Source organism: Mustela lutreola, chromosome 4, assembly GCF_030435805.1.
Source record: "Mustela lutreola isolate mMusLut2 chromosome 4, mMusLut2.pri, whole genome shotgun sequence".
NCBI classification, from domain to species: Eukaryota; Metazoa; Chordata; class Mammalia; order Carnivora; family Mustelidae; genus Mustela; species Mustela lutreola.
The window spans coordinates 164,371,130-164,394,240 of NC_081293.1; the positions used below are offsets into that span (position 1 = coordinate 164,371,130).

The 23,111-nt window shown below is 38.3% G+C and overlaps 2 protein-coding genes across 4 annotated transcripts in view; one reads left to right on the plus strand and one right to left on the minus strand.

Annotated features, from left to right (window-relative positions):
• IMMP2L (inner mitochondrial membrane peptidase subunit 2) overlaps nucleotides 1-23,111 on the minus strand; it is an 867,031-nt gene that overhangs the window by 383,381 nt on the left and 460,539 nt on the right. The gene's annotated exons all lie outside the window — the stretch shown is intronic.
• LOC131829633 (cytochrome b-c1 complex subunit 7-like) lies at nucleotides 17,388-17,820 on the plus strand. Its single transcript, XM_059171594.1, has one exon. The coding sequence runs from the start codon at nucleotides 17,404-17,406 to the stop codon at nucleotides 17,734-17,736; it is 333 nt and encodes a 110-aa protein (XP_059027577.1). The 5' UTR covers nucleotides 17,388-17,403; the 3' UTR covers nucleotides 17,737-17,820.

A 23,111-nucleotide genomic window follows, 5' to 3' on the forward strand; every position in this document is an offset into this window, starting at 1 on the left:
TAATACCAGGAATGTATTAGACTGATGGATGTTTGGCAATAACATACTGAAGCTAGTGCTTTTGAGCTGGTATGTTTCATAAAAACTTGTGGTACGTAACTGTTTTTTTGATATTTGGTGTGATTTATATTTTATCAACTAAAGCCTAAATTATCAATAAATTGTTATTTAAAATGCATTTCTAATCTTATATTTAAAGATACACCTCGGGGTAAGCTATTTGTTTATTTATTTTTTAAATAATATGCCTCGGAGTGCCTGGGTGGCTCATTCGGTTAAGCGTCTGCCTTTGGTTCACGCCACGATCCCAAGGTCCCAGGATTGAGCCCCACAACAGACTCCCTGCTGGACAATGAGTCTGTTTCTTCCTTACCTTCTGCCCCCTGCCTCCTTGTGCTCTCTCTCTCTCAAATAAATAAAATCTTTAAATAAATAAATAAATAAATAAATAAATAAATAAATAACATGTTTCTGGGGCACCTGGGTGGCTCAGTTAGTGAAGTATCTGACTCTTGGTTTCAGCTCTGGTCATGATCACAGGGTTGTGAATGGAGGCCTATGTCCGGCTCCATGCTAAGTGCACAGTTTGCTTGGGATTCTCTCTCCCTCCTCTTCTGCGCCACCCCCTTCCCATAAACAAACAAACAAACAAATAAATAAATCTATCTTTTTAAAACAATAACATATCTCTGAGAAAATTCATACCTATTTAGTATGGCATAGCACTTAACAGCATTAATGTTAACGAAAGTCTTCTAGTAAAAATAGAGAGTAACACTAATGTGGGCTGTACCATCTATAGCATATTCAATTATACAAAACACTACACTAATGGCATTTTGTCAGCCATATAAGTCTGAGCAACAGCATCGTTGACTTTGCTCTGTGATATCTTCTTCCTGCCTCTTTGGCCTGGAGCCAAAAGTGAAGCCTGACACGGGAAGGCAGAAGAGAAGGAAGCTCTTAGAGTTAGTTACACACCATGTTTACTGGAAAGATATTCACAGGGTTACGTAGTTCTAAATATGTTGATATATCAACACCATCCCAAATAGCTTTAAATTTTAGATATGTAAAAGGTCTGCTAGAAAGCCCTTTCATAATAATCATACCAGAACCCCAAATCTACATGATAGAGTTTATCATGTCCAGCTGGATTACCTTGAATTCTTTCATTTTTGCTCAGAGGTATAATTTCTCCAAGTTGTAAATAACATGTTTTTTTTGGGGTTCATAAAGGACATGGTATTCTGGTTTCCAGTGATAGTAACTAATTTAAGAACGCTCTCTCATGCATCACACCTCCCCTTTGCTGCATTTCTCAGAGCCTGTTTCCTATATTTGATCGGCATGGTGCATTCACCTAGAGCAGGCTGATGTCTTCCATGCCATAGGCATTAGCCATCTGCCTCCTCCATCTCTCCAGAAGACTGGAGGGACTTACACTGCTTTGAGCTAATCATCCTCAGAGAATAAAAGGTGGTAACAAGTTGGTTTGAATATTTTTCAAATATTTTTCAATTGCAATTCTTGTTCATTACAGCCTCACACCAAAACAAGCCTCACCAGAGAGAAATGCAAGGATCTGTAAAGTAACAGGACAGATAAAAATGATCTCTTGGTTAATATCCTACAGACACCTATTTTAAAGAGGGCTTAACAGTTTTTTACCATTCATAGGAGTCTGCATCCATATTAAACAGAACTGAATAAATGACAACCTATAAGGCAAGATTTTCGGTGACGTAACACCTGTTGGTGGCACTAGTACCCTTAAATCTAACCGATGTATTCCCTGGGATCATGAATATTAATTGGGCTTAAGTCTTTGGTCAAAATTCTCATCAACTGGGTGTTCACTAAGTATCATTTGGTGCTTTCAAGTCAGATGAAATACCACATTTGATAATCCGGCAATAGAAAGAAAATCATCAAATAATCACTGTAACACATTTTTACCGAGACAAATTTCCTCAATTATGTATATATACATAAAATTTAATTATACATAATTTTATATATGCACGTAGGTACACCATTGTGTGTGTATGTATATTATATGTATTCTCAATGAAAGATTATTCAAAATTTTGTTACCTAGGCTCTTTGGTGGCCTTCTCACCCTTTCAATATACAGGCCCAAGGTAACCAACATTTTCATCTCTGCAAGAGGCAGGATTTGGCCAACTAAAAATTATAATGCCTTGAATTTCCATAAACTCATAAACCTGTCTCCTTTCTTCTTCTAAAAAGCCACATAAAAGTAGATGCAGGCATCCGGAAGGGAAAATAAAGCCAAATCCTTTGTAACTTAGGCTGTCACTGCAGTCAAAGATTATTTCCAGTTATGAGTCCAAATAAAAAATAATTAATAAAAATGTATCTATAAAGATTTACACCATGACTATAACAAATTATAAGGTGCATTTTAAACTTTTTTCTGAAATGCACTGGCAAGCCGATTTGAAGTAATTCAAACTTCATACATAAAAGAACAAACAGTTCTTGAAAAGAACAAGCTTAAACTAACAAGAATTCTTGGTGCTTGTAGGACACAGTATATTTCCATTAAATATGAACTCAGAACTGAATTGTATATAATCTTACAATTAAAGAGAACATGATTCTTTATGTTACATATTTTAAAAAATTAAGCTCTTAGTATCTATGACAATGAGACAACTGAGGGCAAAGAATAAATACGTAGAGTCCAGTTGGTCACACTACTTCTAGCCCATCTTTCTTAAGTATGAAGCTTTAAGAAACTCCAAAAGAGGGGCACCTGGGTGGCTCAGTGGGTTAAGCCGCTGCCTTTGGCTCAGGTCATGATCTCAGGGTCCTGGGATCAAGTCCCGCATCGGGCTCTCTGCTTCCTCTTCTCTCTCTCTGCCTGCCTCTATGCCTACTTGTGATCTCTGTCAAATAAATAAATAAAATCTTAAAAAAAAAAAAAAAGAAAGAAACAAACTCCAAAAGATACCAGCATATAGAAACCCAAGAACAGCCACCCCAAAATTATTGCCATCTTCCTTGCCCTTCAAAGAAATTCACAAAAGTCTTAGGGAACCACCCACCTTCGACAAACGACCCGGCATATACTGACTTAAGACTTAGTACCAATTTTCTGCTTTAAATAACTAAACCTTTGACAACTGCACTGAATAACTGAAATGATTTGTTTTTTTCTTTTAAAAAAAATACATTATATATTTTCTCACCTTGCTGCTTTCTCACCATGCTTCTTCCCTCCTATGCCCTTTCCTCACATCTTAACAGTGGTGGTTAAATAGGCAGTACCTTAGCCATAGGAAATAGGATGATAAACTGAAATGAAATTAAAGTTGTCTGAAGTATTTAAACTTACCTACTCCTATATGGGATTATGAAGGAAGTAAGCCTTCTCTAATTGTGCCAGGGCAATTAAGCATTTTCCCTTCTACAGTGCACTATAACAGTCCATAGTTCCTATCTTTAGTTGCTCAAAATATTTATTTACAGACCTATCTTCCCTGCTAGATTAGACACCTCATGAGAGGAAGACTCTATCTTATCATCACCTCTCTTCTCCCAGGGCATAGGAAAGTGGCTAGAACCTATAGGACACTCACTAAATGTTCAAGGAATTGATTTTATATATTTTGGCACAGACATTTGTCACATCTTCCACTGACCAAGAGGGACAGGCATTAAGCTAATGCTCAAAATTTCAGCAGGAGACCACAGAGTAAATTCTCCCTAAGGGTAACCTTAATATCCTTACCTTTCCATGTTGGTGACTTCAAGTGTCTAAAATTATAGCCATTTGTTGCTATAAGAAGGTAGAACATTTTCATTCCAGGTATGTACATATAAATATCCTTCTGACTCTACAGCATATGGTGATAAGTTTAAGATTAAATACCTAATTGTAAAAAAAGAAAAAGAAAAAAAAATCTGTTCTTGCCAGAATCCAAGTCCTGTGAAAGTAGCCAATGCTGTCTCATTAGTTAGTAAGCTAATAGAAACTTTGCCAGCTTTTCTTTCAGTGTCTAGAAAACAGAGTCTGCAACGTGCCAAGTCTTCACTGATTTATTTTTGTAAATAGTGGTGTAATAAACCCAAGGAGGCCAAAAAAGCAAATTTTTTAAAAATAAATATTCATTTGCTATCAAGATGGATAAGACCTTTTTACCTAAGCCTATTACTGACAATTCAGAAAGGCTATATGAACTAGACATTCATTTATCCCAAAGACATTTGCAGGTAGTACTACAATTCAAGTTTCAAAATGCCCTCAATTTTGCATTCCTGTGGATTTTATATGAGGAATCACATTATTTTACCCATGTACCTTATTATTTTCTGACCTTTCGGAAAAATCCGATAATATAAATCTGCAAAGTGAAATAATGCTCAAGAATTCCACTTTTCTCCCTCAGCATGCCTGCATATAACCATCAGCTTTACACTGATTGTATTACATGGAGATTCTATGAAGAAGCACCATAGTGGGGTATGGGGCTGGGCACACTTTGAATCCAAGCTGTTTGAGTCCTGGCTTGAGCACTTGCTAGTTGTAAGACTTTGGGGCAAGTTATTTCAATATTCTAAAGCCCCAGTCTTAAATCTACAAAATGGAGGAAATCTTTTAGTATCTATACACCTCACCGTTTTCTTCAAATGATTAAATGAATTAATTCATGTAAAGTGCCAGAGCAATACCTGTAACACAGTAAGAACTCAATAAAAGTTCATTATTATTATGTGTCAATATGGATCACTGCTTTAAAATACAGCCGCTTGGGAAAATGGATACTGTATATATTTTCAGAGCTGGCTTTATCTCTGTTTTGATTCAGATACTGTCTTTTTTTTTTTTTTTAAGATTTTATTTATTTATTTGACAGAGAGAGAGAGAGAGAGATCACAAGTAGGCAGAGAGGCAGGGAGAGGGTGAGGGGCAGGGCTTAAGGCTTGATCCCAGAACCCTGAAACCATGACCTGAGTAGAAGGCAGAGGCTTAACCCACTGAGCCATACAGGTGTCCCCAGATCCTGTCTTAAAAACTTAGGTATGTCCCTGACCTAGATGAATTTCACTCCCACAAACTATAAGAAACCATGGCCTTAGGCTTCTGGACTTTAGATCAAGTTAGATTTTAGACCACTGCCCTTTTTAAAAAATTCTAGAATTTTGGGGCACCTGGGTAGCTCAGTCAGTTGAGCATCCAATTCTTGGTTTTGACTGGGGTTATGATCTAGGGGTCAAGGGACTGAGCTCTTCATCTGGGCTCTGTGCTCAGCAGAGAGTCTGCTGGAGATTCTCTCTCTTCCTTTCCCTTGGCCCCTCCCCCTACTTACGCTAGCACTCTCTCTCAAATAAATAAATAAATCCTTTTAAAAATTCTGAAATTTCTATAATCTCTTATGCATAATAGAAGATAAAATAAACTTGGGATAAAATGGCACTTATTTTCATGCATCTGATTGTGTTCCTAGTCTAGTTCTTTACACAGGGTACTGTTGGGGATGGGGGGAGGGTTTATGCAGAAGACCGCCTTTCAGTTAGTTTTCAAAAATAAGTAAGATTTCAATGGTAAACATGGCAGATGGTCTGGGCTAAGTCAGGTGTAAAGACAGGGATAAAGAAGGCACTCGATAAGTACTTAGTGAATAAGTCAATGAACAAAGAATAGACAAATAAGATTTTAAAATACAAGAATCATTAAATAAAAAACTAAAGAAGTCATAGGAACAAATGCTATTTTTGAAGTAAAGGAAGAAAAGGATCAAAGAAACTGCTTAGAAAAACAACATTCTAGAGGGGGAGGAGTCAAGATGGCGGAGAGGTAGCAGGCTGAGACGACATCAGGTAGCAGATCAGCTAGATAGCTTATCAAACCATTCCGAACACCTACAAATCCAACAGGAGATCGAAGAGAAGAAGAGCAGCAATTCTAGAAACAGAAAATTGACCACTTTCTGAAAGGTAGGACTGGAGGAGAAGTGAATCCAAAGCAATAAGAAGATAGACTGTGCGGGGAGGGGCAGGCTCCCGGCAAGCGGCAGAGCATCGGAGCACAAAATCAGGACTTTTAAAAGTCTGCTCCACTGAGGGACATCACTCCAAAGGCTAAACAGGGGTGAAGCCCATGCAGGAACAGCGTGGTCTCAAGTCCTGCAGGGTCACAAAAGGATGGGGGTGTCTTGAGTGTTGCAGAGCTCACAGGTATTAGAGCAGGGAAGCCGGCTACAGAGACGGACCTGAGGAGTGAACTCTCAATGCAAGGTTACCTTACCATGATCCATGGCACATGTCACTGCTCTGTGAGCGGGGATCCCACAAGACCCAGGGAGACTCCCCTGGAAGAGCTCAGGGATCGGCAGGGTTCGGAGACTCTAGACAGAGCTGTATGCCAGAGACAGAGATGCTTGGTTACAGACTGGATGAGCTCGGAGCGCAGCTGGAGGCCAGGGAGACGGGAGTGATTGAGCACTTTTCTCCAAGGGTGTAAGTAGGAGTAGGGCCCTGACCTCTCAACTCCTTCCGGCCGGAGATTGGGAAGACGCTATTTTCATTCCCATCCTCCAGAATTCTATGGAAAGTGGTCAGGAAACAAAAGCTCCCGAAAGGGAACCTGAGCAGATTACTTAGCCTGGCCCCTGATAAGGGCAGTGCAATTCTGCCTTAGGCGAAGACACTTGAGAATCAATATAATAGGCCCCTTCCCCAGAAGATCAGCAAGAAATCCAACCATGACCAAGTTCACTTACCTAGGAGAACAGCAGAATTCCAGAGGAGGAGAAAACAAAGCATGGAATTCACGGTTTTCTCCCCATGATTCTTTAGCCTTGCAAAGTTAATTAATTTTTTTAATTTTATTTTTTTTCTGCAAATTTTTTTAAACTTTAACCCTTCGCTCTTTTAGCATTTTTAACTAGTTTATCTTAACAATACCTTTCCTAAAAAAATGGTTTTTTTAATCTTTTTTGAACCTTCATTATTTTTTTTTTTTTAAAGATTTTTTTATTTATATATTTGACAGAGAGAGATCAAGTAGGCAGAGAGGCAGGCAGAGAGAGAGAGAGGAGGAAGCAGGCTCCCTGCTGAGCAGAGAGCCCGACACGGGGCTCGATCCCAGGACCCCGAGATCATGACCTGAGCCGAAGGCAGCGGCTTAACCCACTGAGCCACCCAGGCGCCCCTGAACCTTCATTATTATAGTCACATTTTTATACTTCATTGTATCTAACTTTATTTTTTGTATACACATAGGGTTTTTTTCTTCTAAAAAAATTTGGGATACAACTTCTTCTAATAGATTAAAATATCCCCTAAATCTAGCACAGGGCTTTGTTCTAGTCTCCAGCCTGAGCAAATTCTCTCCACTTTCTTTTTCTTTATTATCCCAACCAACTTATCAACTCCTTTTTTAGAAATTAAAAAAAATATTTTTTTTCATCTTTGTACTCATATTCCATCCCTTCATTGTGTTTATCCTTACAGATGTTTTTTACTCTTTAAAATTTGGGGTGGCAGTTTCTTCTAAGAGAACAAAATACTTCCAAAATTAAGTGGGTGACCCTGTTCTAGTCACCAGTCTAATATATATATTTTTTCTTTTTTATACTTTTTCTTTATCCTTTTTTCTCTTTTAATTTTTTTTTTTCTGAACTTCTTTTTACCCCCCTTCTTCTCCCCACAATTTGGGGTCTCCACTGATTTGGTTAAAGCACATTTTACTGGGGTCTTTGCCACTCTTTTAGTATTTTATTCACTCGTTCATATATTCTTATCTGGATAAAATGACAAGACAGAAAAACTCAACATAAAAAAAAGAACAAGAGGCAGTACCAAAGGCCAGGGGCCTAATCAATATGGACATTGGTAATATGTCAGATCTAGAGTTCAGAATGAACTCAAGGTGCTAGCCAGGCTCAAAAAAGGCATGGAAGATATTACAGAAACCCATCTGGAGAGATAAAAGCCCTTTCTGGAGAAAAAAAGAACTAAAATCAAACCCAGTTGAAATAAAAAAAAGCTATTAGTGAGGTGCAATAAAAAATGGTGGCTCTTACTGTTTGGATAAATGAGGCATAAGAGAGAATTAGTGATATAGAAGACCAAATGACAGAGAATAAAGAAGCTGAGCAAAAGAGAAACAAACAGGGCACCTGGGTGACTCAGTGGGTTAAAGCCTCTGCCTTCGGCTCAGGTCATGATCCCAGGGTCCTGGGATCGAGCCCCGCATTTGGCTCTCTGCTCAGCAGGGAGCCTGTTTCCTCCTTTGTCTCTCTGCCTGCTTCTCTGCCTACTTGTGATCTCTGTCTATCAAATAAATAAATAAAATCTTAAAAAAAAAAAAGAGAGAGAAACAAAAAACTACTGGACCATGAGGGGAGAATTCGAGAGATAATGATACCATAAGACAAAACAAGATTAGAATAACTGGGATTCCAAAAGAAGAAGAAAGAGAGAGGGTAGCAGAAGATATATTGGAGAGAATTATTGGAGAGAATCTCCCTAATATGGCAAAGGGAACAAGCATCAAAATCCAGGATGCACAGAGAACCCCCTGTCAAAATCAATAAGAATAGGTCCATACCCTGTCATCTAATAGTAAAATTTACTAGTATTAGCGACAAAGAGAAAATCCTGAAAGCAGCCTGGGACAAGAAGTCTGTAACATACAATAGTAAAAATATTAGATTGGCAACAGACTTATCCACGGAGACCTGGTAGGCCAGAAAGAACTGGCATGATATATTCAGAGCACTAAACAAGAAAAACATGCAGCCAAGAATACTATATCCAGCTAGACTATCATTGAAAATAGAAGGAGAGATAAAAAGCTTCCAGAACAAACAAAAACTAACAGAATTTGTAAACACCAAACCAGCTCTACAGGAAATATTGAAAGGGGTCCTCTAAGCAAAGAGAGAACGTAAAAGTAGTAGATCAGAATGGAACAGAGACAATATACAGTAACAGTCACCTTACAGGCAATACAGTGTCACTAAATTTATATCTCTCAGTAGTTACCCTGAATGTAAATGGGCTCAATGCCCCAATCAAAAGATACAGGGTATCAGAATGTATAAAAAAACAAAACCCATCAATATGCTGTCTACAAGAAACTCATTTGAGACCCAAAGACACCTCCAGATTTAAAGTGAGGGGGTGGAAAACAATTTACCATGCTAATGAACATCAGAAGAAAGCTGGGGTGGCAATCCTTATATCAGACCAATTAGATTTTAAGCTAAAGACTATAGTAAGAGATGAGGAAGGACACTGTATCATACTCAAAGGGTCTGTCCAACAAGATCTAACAATTTTAAATATCTATGCCCCTAACATGGGAGCAGACAACTATATAAACCAATTAATAACAAAATCAAAGAAACACATCGACAATAATACAATGATAGTGGGGGACATTAACACTCCCCTCACTGAAATGGAAGATCATCCAAGCAAAAGATCAACAAGGAAATAAGGCCTTAAATGACACACTGGACCAGATGGACATCACAGATATATTCAGAACATTCCATCCCAAAGCAATAGAAATACCCATTCTTCTCTAGTGCACATGGAACATTCTCCAGAATAGATCACATCCTGGATCATAAATCAGGTCTCAACCAGCATCAAAAGATTGGGATAATTCCCTGAATATTTTCAAACCACAATGCTTTGAAGCTAGAACTCAATCACAAGAGGAAATTTGGAAAGAGTCCAAATACCTGGAAACTAAAGAGCAACCTTCTAAAGAATGAATGGGTCAACCCAGGAAATTAAAGAAGAATTGAAAAAACTCATGGAAACTAATGATAATGTAAACACAACAGTTCAAAATCTGTGGGATACAGCAAAGGGAGTCCTGAGAGGAAAATATATAGCGGTACAAGCCTTTCTCAAGAATCAAGAAAGGTCTCAAGTACACAACTTGACCCTACAATTAAAGGAGCTGGAGGCAACAAAGAAAGCCTAAACCTAGCAGAAGAAGAGAAACAATAAAGACCAGAGCAGAAATCAATGAAATAGAAACAAACAAACAAAAAAAAAAAAAAACCCAAAAAACAAAACAATAGAACAAATCAATGAAACTAGGAGCTGGTTCTTTGAAAGAATTAGTAAGATTGATAAACCCCTGGCCAGACATATCAAAAAGAAAAGAGAAAGGACACAAATAAATAAAATCATGAATGAAAGAGGAGAGATCACAACCAACACCAAAGAAATACAAACTATTATAATAACATATCGTGAGCAACTATACACCAGCGAATTTGACAATCTGGAAGAGATGGATGCATTCCTAAAGACATATAAACTACCACAACTGAACAAGGAAGAAATAGAAAACCTGAACAGACCCATAACCAGTAAGGAGATTGAAGCAGTCATCAAAAATCTGCCAACAAACAAGAGGCCTGGGCCAGATGGCTTCCCAGGGGAATTCTACCAAACATTTAAAGAAGAATTAATTCCTATTCTCCTGAAACTGTTCCAAAAAATAGAAATGGAAGGAAAACTTCCAAACTCATTTTATGAGTTTTTATTACCTTGATCCCCAAACCAGACAAGGATCCCATCAAAAAAGAGAATTACAGACCAATATCCTTGATGAACACAGATGCGAAAATTCTCACCAAAATACTAGCCAATAGGATCCAACAGTACATTAAAAGGATTATTCACCACGACCAAGTGGGATTTATTCCTGGGCTGCAAGGTTGGATCAACATCTGCAATTCAATCAATGTGATACAATACATTTATAAAAGAAAGAACAAAAACCATATGATACTCTCAATAGATGCTGAAAAAGCATTTGACAAAGTACAGCATCCTTTCCTGATCAAAATCCTTCAAAGTGTAGGGATAGAGGGTACATACCTCAATATCGTCAAAGCCATCAGAAGTCAGTAGCATTGCTTTACACCAACAAGACCGAAGAAAGAGAAATTAAAGAGTCAATCCCATTTACAGTTTCATCCAAAACCATAAGATACCTAGGAAAAAACCTAACCAAACAGGCAAAGAATCTATACTCAGAAAACTACAATGTACTCATGAAAGAAACTGAGGAAGACACAAAGAAATGGAAAAAGGTTCCATGCTCATGGATTGAAAGAACAAATACTGTGAAAATGTCTGTGCTACCTAAAGCAATCTACACATTTAATACAATCCCTATCAAAACCCCATCCTTTTTTTTTTCCCCAAAGAAATGAAACAAATAATCCTAAAATTTGTACAGAACCAGAAAAGTCCTCAAAAAGCCAGAGGAATATTGAAAAAGAAAGCCAAAGTTGGTGGCATCACAATTCCAGACTTCAAGCTCTATTACAAAGCTGTCATCATCAAGACAGTATGGTACTGGCACAAAAACAGACACATAGATCAATGGAACAGAATAGAGAGCCCAGAAATAGACCCTCAACTCTATGGTCAACTAATCTTTGACAAAGCAGAAAAGAATGTCCACTGGAATAAAGACAGTCTCTTCAACAAATGGTGTTGGGAAAATTGGACAGCCACATGCAGAAAAATGAAACCGGACCATTTCCTTACACTATACATGAAAATAGACTCAAAAGGGATGAAGGACCTCAATGTGAGAAAGGAATCCATCACGATCCTTGAGGAGAACACAGGCAGCAACCTCTTCGACCTCAGCCACAGCAACTTCTTCCTAGGAACATCGCCAAAGGCAACGGAAGCAAGGGCAAAAATGAACTATTGTGACTTCATCAAGATCAAAAGCTTTTTCGCAGCAAAGGAAACAGTTAACAAAACCAAAAGACAACTGACAGAATGGGAGAATATATTGGCAAATGACATTTCAGATAAAGGGCTAGTATCCAAAATCTATAAAGAACTTATCAAACCTAATACCCAAAGAACAAATAATCCAATCAAGAAATGGGCAGAAGACATGAACAGACATTTCTGCAAAGAAGACACCCAGATGGCCAACAGACACATGAAAAAGTGCTCCACATCACTTGGCATCAGGGAAATACAAATTGAAACCACAAAGAAATCCCACCTCACACCAGTCAGAATGGCCAAAATTAACAAAAGAGGAAATGATAGATGTTGGCAAGGATGGAGAGAAAGGGGAACCTTCCTACACTGTTGGTGGGAATGCAAGCTGGTGCACCCACTCTGGAAAGCAGCATGGGGGTTCCTCAAAAAGTTGAAAATAGAGGTACCCTGTGACCTACAGGGTATATACCCTGCACTACTGGGTATATACCCTAAAGATACAAATTTAGTGATCTGAAAGGGCACATGCACCCAAATGTTTATAGCAGCAATGTCCACAATAGTCAAACTATGGAGAGAACCTAGATTTCCATCAACAAATGAATGGATAAAGTAGAAGTGGTATATATATACAATGGAATACTATGCAGTCATCAAAAGAAATGAAATCTTGCCATGTGGATGGAACTAGAGGGTACTATGCTTAGCGAAATAAGTCAACTGGAGAAAGACAACTACCATATGATCTCCCTGATATGAGGAATTCGAGAAGCAACATGGGGGGTTTGGGGGGTAGTAAAAGAATAAATGAAACAAGATGAGATCAGGAGGGAAACAAACCATAAGAGACTCTTAATCTCACAAAACAAACCGAGGGTTGCCGGAGGAGGGGGATAGGGAGAAGGTGGTTGGGTTATGGACATTGGGGAGGGTATGTGCTATGGTGAGTGCTATAAAGTGTGTAAACCTGGTGATTCACAGACCTGTACTCCTGGGGCTAATAATACATTATATGTTCATTTTAAAAAAATAAATAAACACGCACACATACACACACACACACATACAGAAAGACAATATTCTAAATACACAGGGACCATGTTCAGGTAACACAGGAGGTACCTGGCATGGGTTCTTTCCTTACTCTTTCAAGTAATGCTTAAAGGCAATGGGTCTATTGCTGACTTTTGCCCCTTCAGATCCAGGCCTCATTCTAGATAGTCTATCTATATGATGTGGGGTAGAGGCTGGCCACTCCATAAAAAGCAACAATGTGATTTAGGATTGGCGTCTTAGGGTCACATCGTCTCAGTCAACCTCCAGACTGAGATCAACCACACAGAAAATCAATCAATCAGTCCTGCCTAGGTAATAGAGTCCCAATGCGAACTCTGAATGTCAAAGTTTAGGTGAGCTTTCCTGGTTGGCAATAATACAAACATATGATCATGCACCAGTACCAGGAAAATAACATGTCCTGACTCCACAAGAATAGGATAATAGAAGCTTTGCATTTGGTACTTTCCCAGACTCTGCCTTATGTGCTTTCTTCATTGGCTGATTTTAATCTGCAGCCTTTATCTATAATAAACCATAATCATGAGGGCAATAGCTTTCATTAAGTCATGTGAGTCCTTCAGGAAAATTATCAAACCTGTAGGCTGGTTTTGAGAATCTCCTCCCAGAATGCAAGAGGTATTAGAAGTGAGGCAGTCTTGGCAACTATTCCCTCCAACTTTGTGACTGGCTTAAACTCTTGCACACACTATGATATCTGACTTGGGAAGTTGACATGTATGGATTATATAAATGGGCTCAATCTTTGGCTTAAGGTTGAGTGCAGTCAATGGGAAGCCCAGATGAAGGGATGAAGGGTAAAGAGAAGGTAGAGAGAAAAACTGGCATTTATTCATGTGTTCCTCTCCCAATGGGATTCAGATTGGCTCAGTCCCTCTTTGGTAGAAGGTCACCACTCCTTTTAAGGCAAAATGGTCTACGTGATTCGTACACAATTTTTTTCCCCTAGAGTCTGGTTTACGTTCCCTTCCCCTTCTCCCTTTGGTTGGAAATGGAAGGTGTGGAAGTGAGGAAGGGTGACAGCCGCTCTGACAATGCTGGCTTTGGATTCCGGCACTATTCTCCCCAGTTATTCCCCTAGGAACCTCCCCCTCCCCCTTTTACAATCGGTCCTTCTGTAAATAAATTCTTCTGAATTTTTTCTAAACTGAGTGGGCATTTTTCTCCCCCTTTGGGGAGCTTTACAGACAAAGGAAAGCACTATATTTTTTTTCCACACAAGAAAACAGAGGCTCAAAATGGTAAAAATAACTTGTTTAAAGTCACATCAAGTAGGGTAAAAGTGAGATTTAAACCGAGGTTTATCTAATAGCAGAACATGTGCTCTTTTCATTATAAACAGAAGGAAATTTGACAAAGGAAATAAAGAAAGAAAAGCAAAAGAAATAGGCAGAAAACCAGAAAAATGCATGGTTACAGTGTGTAACAGATAGAAATATTTCAGCAAGGGACCGGGGAAGTGAGGAGCAGTGTGAAAGACACAAAATCCTTTAAAGAATAATTGAGGGCTTAGTAATCCCTGAATTAAACCAGTGCACCACCCAGACATCTGAAGTGTGCAGCAATAAATATATAAAATAAAAATAAATAAAATCACGTAAACATTATCAAGGTTCATTTAATCATGGAAAACAGAGTCTATGTATCTGTACATACATACTTACCTACATTCATGTACATATTCATTATATAGAGACCACAGACAATATAGAATAAGGGAAGGGAAATGTGTGAGAAGACGAGTAGCTAAATTTACTTCATGTATTACTATTAATTTTGCCACTGGGGCACCTGGGTGACACAGTCAGTTGAGCACCTGACTCTAGATCTCGGATCAGGTCTGGATCTCAGGGGGTGAGTGCAAGTCCCACACTTGGGCTCCAGGCCTGGTGTGGACCCTACTTAAAAAAATTTTTTCATGACTGATGGGCAGCATTTTTCATTGTAGAAAAGGAACATTTCACAATAAACTTGGGCAGAGAAAAACGTATTCTCTATGAAACAATTTCCCACATTTTCAAGTTAATATAATTTAATATGCAAAAATAACCAAGGAAAAATGCTGATTATCTTCAGATTTTCGTGTAATCAATATGCAGCTTAAATTTGTCATTTTAGGCATATTGTGTAAAATAGTACTGCTTTCCAACTCCTGGGGATAAAATGGCAGAAAGCACAAAGTATGAGATCTAAAAGGTAGCGAAGATTTTTAGGTCAAACAAAAAATGTTTTTGAGGAAGCACATCGACCAATCAATTATGATCTTTCCAAGTTATTATTGTTTTTTATTTATAATAGCATGTGTGTCAACTTCAGGCATTAGAAAGAAAAGCCTCTTAGTGCTATCAAAAGCAATTAAAAGATTCCCCTTAATATCCAACTAAAATTTAATATAGATTGTCTATTTTCCGAACTTTAAACTTCCGAGAACAAATCATGAGGTCATTCTAATTTTAGGAAAGACATCTCTGAAGTCTAACTCAAATCCCTTTGTTCTTTTGTTCACTGGATTAATGGGCTAATCAGAGGGTGAAGCCAGCTATCTCTCTGCCAATGGCAATAAAAAAGGAATTCCTTGAGAGAGTTGTTTTTTCCTTAGCCCTCAGCCTGGTACTCAGCTATGCGGGAAGGCTGGGTGTGTGGATGCTCCGGCAAAGTAGACCCGATGCTATACCAAGAGTCAAGAGGTCTGCTTAGCAAATGATTCCTTTTGCAACCTAAGCACACAACTTCACTATTGTTTTTCTTTAATCTCCTCACCCTTAAATTGAAGGGACTGGCCTAGATGTGGTAAGGCAAATGGATTCCTTCCCTTGTACCAACTCCTTTTTACTAGTAATGACTGCTGGGCATGCAAGGGAGTCAGGAGGAGGAGGCTTGGAGCTCAGTAAGAAAAAACACTTTGATCAATTAGAAATGTCGGCCATGGGCAAGCTGCAGTGGAAATGCTGTTTATTTGCAAGGTGAGTGTTAGAAATCCTTTGAACTCACACATTTTGTATAACAAGGAATAATAATGAACCGATCTATAACAATAGACCATAAAGAGCACTGGACTCGAGTTTTTACATCTTTAAAATTGGAAAGTGATAGTAGATATAATAGCTGGATTCTCTTAAAATTAGAAGATTCTATGTTTCTAGGTAGGAAAGATTTTAAATGTGTCTTAATTGCTATTTGGAGATTAATAATTATAACAAGCCCTTTGATTATACTGACCAATAGTAACTAGCACTTGGATTCCCAGCATATAGATATACAAAGCAGTGATTCTCCTGGCACTCTTGGCTCTACTTCTCACTGATCCCCACCAAATTATCACTTAGTGCACAGAGGCCCGGGGGACATGCGCCATCTGGACCACTAGTCTCCTTCCTGGGGAGACAGCTAAGGTAGAAAAAAGCTGCACCAATATCAAAGAATTGATATCCAGGCTCTTTTAAGATCTGCCCAGAATGTGATACCGAATCAGTTTCCAGGGACAAAGAAAGGACAACATCCCCCAAAATTTCTTTTACGATTTGCAAATACCTCACGAGACATCACAGTCCAGTCTCTAGTATGACCTTCCATCAGGTTTCGTAGTCACGATATCGGCCACCCTTGCCCTTCTCAAAGTTGTCCATATATAACAGAACAGAGGTGACAAATATTATCCAGAAACATGCAACATAGATTTATAGGTTGAAAGGAAAACAGTTTTAGCAAAAGTAGTTCACATTTCTGTCAGAAATCGAGGACCAGATGTAAAACCATAGTGAGAGGAACACCTGCCAATGTGTAACGTCCAGAGAAGCTTTGAATACTGAAAAGAAAGCTATAAATTCTACTGGAAAAAAAAAAAAAAAAGTGCCGCAAAACTGTAAAAGGTTGCAGTCTCTACCTCAAAAGGAGATCTTTGCATCTGAAAATGTCAGCAAACCAACACGCTGCAAAACATTCCACCAAAGTGGCCGCTTCCTGTCATGGCAAAGGGCGATTAGGCATCTGCTTACGAAAAACGGTATAGGAAAGTAATTATATGTGAAAGCTTGTTTTTTCTTAATTTTTTTTTTTTTTTTGGCAAAGTAAAAATGTTATTTGTCTAGAAAGAAACTAGTGACTGGAGAACTTTTTTTAATTAAGAAAATAAAAATTGGTAAAAAACAAAAACTTAACCAGGGTAGGTTGTTTTTTCAAACCAGACTTTCCAAGTCTGCCAAATTGAGACTCAACAAGGAAATACTAATTGAGTGTAAAGTGATTTTCCCTGTTAAGTTTGAACTAGTGATTCACGGGAACACCCCCAAACGTCTCTGCGGCGCAATCATGGCCATACTGAAAGTGCCTTGGGCAGCAGATTTATTATATAATATTTTCACTGAACCCTAGACACTTAAAGATAGGCAAGCACATGTTTCTTAATCATTTATAAAAATATATATTCAAATTTCAGCTAAGTAATTAACAAGGATTATGTATTTGATATTTTTCTTGACACTTACTAATTTAAGTCACTGGACTTATATTTCAGATAAGAAAAAAATGACTTTAAAAATATTTGCACAGGGTGAGTCTCGGGTCAAAATGGCGAGCAGGCCTGCCGTTGCAGCATCAAGCCAGTGGCTGGAGGGTATTCGAAAATGGTACTACAATGCTGCAGGGTTCAATAAACTGGGGTTAATGCGAGATGATACAATACATGAGAATGATGATGTGAAAGAAGCCATAAGAAGGCTACCTGAGAACCTTTATAATGACAGGATGTTTCGCATTAAGAGGGCACTGGACCTGACCATGAGGCATCAGATCTTGCCTAAAGAGCAATGGACAAAATACGAGGATAAATTCTACCTTGAACCGTATCTGAAAGAAGTTATTCGGGAAAGGAAAGAGAGAGAAGAATGGGCAAAGAAGTAATCATGGAGTTGAAAACTGTCATTGCATCTGCCCTCAAGTATTTTTAAGAAGTTGAATAAAGCTGAAATGTACAATTTAGAACTATCTGAGCTGCAAATGTATTGCTTTAAATAAATATCTATTATGATTACTAAAAAAAAAAAAAAAAAAAAAAATATTTGCACAGGGTGCCTGGGTGGCTCAGCGGGTTAAGCCTCTGCCTTCAGCCCAGGTCATGGTCTCAGGGTCCTGGAATCAAGTCCCCGGCATCGGGCTCTCTGCTCAGCAGGGAGCCTGCTTCCCCCCTCTCTCTGCCTACTTGTGATCTCTCTCTGTGTGTCAAGTAAATAAATTAAAAAAACAAACAAAGAAGAAAAATCAAAAAAATTGCACTTTTTAGTTTTCATCTATTGTACTTTTTTTTTTTTAAGATTTTATTTATTTATTTGACAGAGAGAGATCACAAGTAGGCAGAGAGGCAGGCAGAGAGAGAGAGAGAGGAGGAAGCAGGCTCCCTTCTGAGCAGAGAGCTGGATGCGGGGCTCGATCCCAGGACTCTGAGATCATGACCTGAGCTGAAGGCAGCGGCTTAACCCACTGAGCCACCCAGGTGTCCCTGTTGTACATTTTTGTTTTTAACTATATGATATATATCACTACAAGTTTATAATATATACAAAGAACTGCCATAACTTAATAAGAGAAAAACAAACCACTTCAAAAATAGGCAAAAGACTTAAATAGATTTTTTTTTTCCAAAGAATATATACAAATGACTAATAAGCACATAAAAAGATGCTTAGGTATTAAAGAAATGCAAATCAAAATCACAAGATATCACTTTATACCCACTAGAAGATTTTTTTTTAAGAAAAGGAAAATAACAAGTGTTGGCAAGGATGCAGAGAAATTACAACCCTGACATACAGTGGGTAGGATGTATACTGCCACAGCCACTGTAGAAAACAGTTTGATGGCTCCTCCAAAAGTTCAACATAGAATTACCCTGTAACCCAGCAATTCCATTCCTAGGTGTATACCCCTAAGACTGAAAACAGGCACTCGAGCAAATGTTTGTCATAAATGCTCACAGCAGCACTATTTATAATAGCCAAGTGGTGGAAACAACCCAAACGTCTGTAAGTGACTGACCCTATAATGCACTACACCCATTCAATGGAATATCGTTCAGCTATAAAAAGGAATGAAGCACTGATATACGCTACAATGTAGATGAGCCTATAAAACAATATGTTAAAAAAATAATATGCTAAGTGAAAAAACCCAGACATAAAAGGTCACACGTTATATGATTTCATTTATATGAAATATCTGGACTAGATAAATCCACAGAGTCAGAAATCAGATTGGCAGTTGCCAAGAGCTAAAGAGAAGAGAGAACAAGGAGCGACTACTTAAGGGGTACAGGGTTTTTTAGGGGAGTGGTAAAAACAGGTTGGAATTGGATATAAGTGGTGGGCACACAACATCAGGAGTATACTAAATGCAGCTGAATTGTGCACAGGTTGCTTTAAAATGGTTAATTTTATGTTATATGATTTTCACTTTTTTTTTTTTTTTTTAAAGTTCATAGCAGGCTTCCCAAGACTCTGCTGCTGATAAGTGTCCATAAAAAATGGTAGGATCACGACAAATGAGTGAAAGAGAATTTTAAAAGGAAAGACTGCCCACTGCCAAATCTGAAACAATGTAAGAATCACAATGAACAATGATGGTAATAGCTTATAACTCATTGTGGGGAAAAAGAATCCATTAGCCCTTACTGGTACCAAACAAAAAGGGAGAACAGAAAGCTATGCTTTACAAAAGGATGCCAACTAATAAATATAAAAGAAATGATAGAGTTAGAAAGAGCCATTTGCAATAAGTTTCATAATAGTACTTGATTCAGGCAAGAATCATCCCTAGATGCTAAAACCATTGCATCAAAGTTGATAAGGAATAGAACATATACATAAAAGATGTTACTTTTTTTTTTTTTTTAAGATTTCATTTATTTACGAGAGAAAGAGTGAACATGGAGTGGTGGACATGGAGGGGAGGGAGTGGCAAAGGGAGAGAGAGAAGCAGACTCCCCATGGAGCAGGGAGCCTAAAGCGGGACTCAATCTCAGGACCCCGAGATTGTGACCTGAACCAAAAGCAGATACTTAACCAACTGAACCACCCAGGTGTCCTGAAAGATGCTACTTAAGACAGACCCACACATGTTAATGCTACAGCATAGAACCCTGGCAGATGTTACCTTTCTAAGGGATCAAGGGCAATGTTGCTAAGATTGGGGCAAACTGACATCCTGTGCCTCCTGATATGATGTACTTAAGTTCTACTACTTCCAGAAGGCAAAGCCTCAATCCAATCATGAAGAAATAGTAGGAAAACCCAAAATAAGGAAGATTTAAAAACAATTTTTTTTAAAGATTTTATTTATTTGACACAGAGAGGGAGAGAGAACGAACACAAGCAGTGGGAGCCACAGAGGGAGTGGGAGAAGCAGGCTCCCTGCTGAGCAGGGAGCGGGATATGGGGCTTAATCCCAGGACCCTGGGATCATGACCTGAGCTGAAGGCAGACACTTAACTCACTGAGCCACTCAGGCACCCCACCTCCCACCAAAAATAAGGATGATTTTATAAAATTGAAAAAAAATAGTGTCTTAATCAACAAAGCCTAAACAACTAAAGACAAACTTATTCTATTCTACTTATTCTACTTATTCTATTCATTTCCTGACCTATAATCTTTCCACTTTCCACGATTCCAATCAGATGGATTCTTACAACAAAAGTGACTATAAAGAATATTATTGGGACAATTATTGGGAAATTGGAATATGGACAATATATTAGATAATAACACTGTACTGAGGTTAAAATCCTGAATTTGATAAAGGTATCATGATTATATAAAAGAAAAACTTCTTAGAAAGGATTTAGGGCTAAAGGGTCATCGTATCTGCAACTTCAAGTAGGTCAGCAATAGTGACGGTAATAACAATAACAACAATATGTGCATATACCTATATAAATGCACATATATAGGTAAATAGATACACACACACATACACATACACACATACACACACACACACACACACACATACACAGACAAGGTGGTGGGGGGACAACAAACAAGCAAATGTGCCAAGTCTGTTGAGGGTATCTGGAAATTCATTGTACTATCTTTGCAACTTTATGATAAGTTTGCACATTTTTTTTCCCAAAATTAAAAACTATTTTTTAAAATTGTGTTTCTGAGACAACTTTATTTTCACTCAAGCCTGTAAGCTTGTTCAAATCAGAGACTGTGTTCTCAGCCATATTCTCTCCTAATTGCTATTTTCCTCTTAGAAACGTGGCAAACAGCAATGAGAAATTTCTTTTTGCTTATTGAGTCTATCTGCTTGCCAGTGCAAGATTATTCCCCATGGCATCACTTTTACTGCTATTTTGGGTCCATTTTTAGGAATCTCAGATGTGTGGGATTCCACTGCTTCCCTTGAGAGGAATCTTCTGTTAACTGTTGTTTGCTGAAATAGAGGTCTCCCTCAAATGTTTTCTTAGATGTGTTCCCAATTATACAGCAGACCTTGCCACTCAGAAAGACAGTATTTATTTCTAATGGTCTGTGCTCCAACTTCCTTTAATTATTAACCTTTGGCTTCTTTGGGAAATTTGGGAAATATCCTAATTGGGAGAAAATTGTTAAATGTTAAGAACATATGTGTTTACTGATTTGGCCAGAAGCTTCTTCCGCTCCATCCCTTGGCCTGTCCTGAGGGCCTAGAACAATGAAAGTCTCATCTCTGACAGACAATCATTCAGATGCACCAAACTTACATACAGAAGACACTTCCTGGATTCTACCTACTGATTTTGACTATTCAACTATGGTCTCATAAAACATCAAGGCTGAAAGGAACCTCAGAGACAACCAGGTTTAATTCCCTCATTTTATAGATAAAGAAACATGGTCAGAAAGGTTAAATGACCTGCCCAAACTAATACATTAAAATGAGGTCAGCACTAGAGTAAGAAACTTATTCTATTCATTTCCTGACCTATAATCTTTCCACTTTCCACGATTCCTCATCAAATGGTTCAGGCTTTTTCCTTTAGCCGATTTTCACTTTAAATGTCCATGAGAACTTATAGAATACTAATTTGCTTTTCATAAACACCACTCACAATCATCTTTGAAAGCAAAGTTTATAGCTAACAAAGTTAAAAGAGCTTTATTTATTCAGGTTTAGGTCAAAACCCAGGTAATCTTGGTCCCAAGCAAAACACATGGGCCCCAGTGCTCATAGCAGCAATGTCCACAACAGTCAAACTGTGGAAAGAGCCAAGATGTCCTTCAACAGATGAATGGATAAAGAAGATGTGGTCAATTTATGCAATAGATTACTTGGTAACCAGAAAGGATGAATACCCAGCTTTTACATAAATACAGCTGGGACTGGAGGAGATAATGCTGAGTGAAGTAAGTCAAGCAGAGAAAGCCAATTATCATATGGTTTCACTTACTTGTGGAGCATAAGGAATGGCATGGAGGACATTAGGAGAAGGAAGGGGAAAATGAAGTTGGGGGTGGGTCAGAGGTGAACCAGGAGAGACTGTGGAATCAGAGAAACAAACTGAGGGTTTTGGGGGGGGATGGGTTGACCTGGTGATGGATATTAAGGAGGGCATGGATTCTATAGAGCACTGGGTGTTATACGTAAACAATGAATCTTGGAACACTACATCAAAAACTAATGACATACTGTATGGTGACTAACATAACATAATAAAAAAAAAATTCATGGGCCCAAAAAGCATATCTTTAGCCCTCTCATTTTTGGACATAGTTCTGCCTCAGTGCTTGTTCCTCTGCCAACTACCTAGAAATCTCTGAACAATATTTAGCTCACTTTGGAAAAGAGAAGTTGGCTCACAGAGATCTCATCCGTACAGACACTGCTGGGAATCAACATTCTAATGTTCTTGCTAATGGGGCTTGGTTACAAAAGAAGAGGGTGATAGAGTCCCAGTTTTTCTTAAAATACAATGTTTTTTACTTCCAAAAATATGTCAATGCCTATTTTTCCTTCCACGTCTGGTTCCAGCCAAGATTGTAATCACATATCAGATTTCAGCAATATGGGTAGTTTGGGAGTACTTTCTGCTATAATCAAAAAAGGGAATTGCTAAAAAAATCTTGAGACAATCTATTTGCAGAGAATCTGTAAGAAAAAAGGAAATCTAGAGGAATTCATCAACATGGAGGTGACTGCTAGGAACGATTCGATGGAATGACAGTGATCAAAGGCCAGTCAGAGTGGAATGAAGGCGACGTGACGGAAGCTGGAAAAGTGTGACTCTAAGGCAACATCCT

What these genes read in the sequence shown, in the direction of transcription:
- LOC131829633 (XM_059171594.1), top strand. Translation starts at nt 17,404, where the DNA reads ATGGCGAGCAGGCCTGCCGTTGCAGCATCAAGCCAGTGGCTGGAGGGT.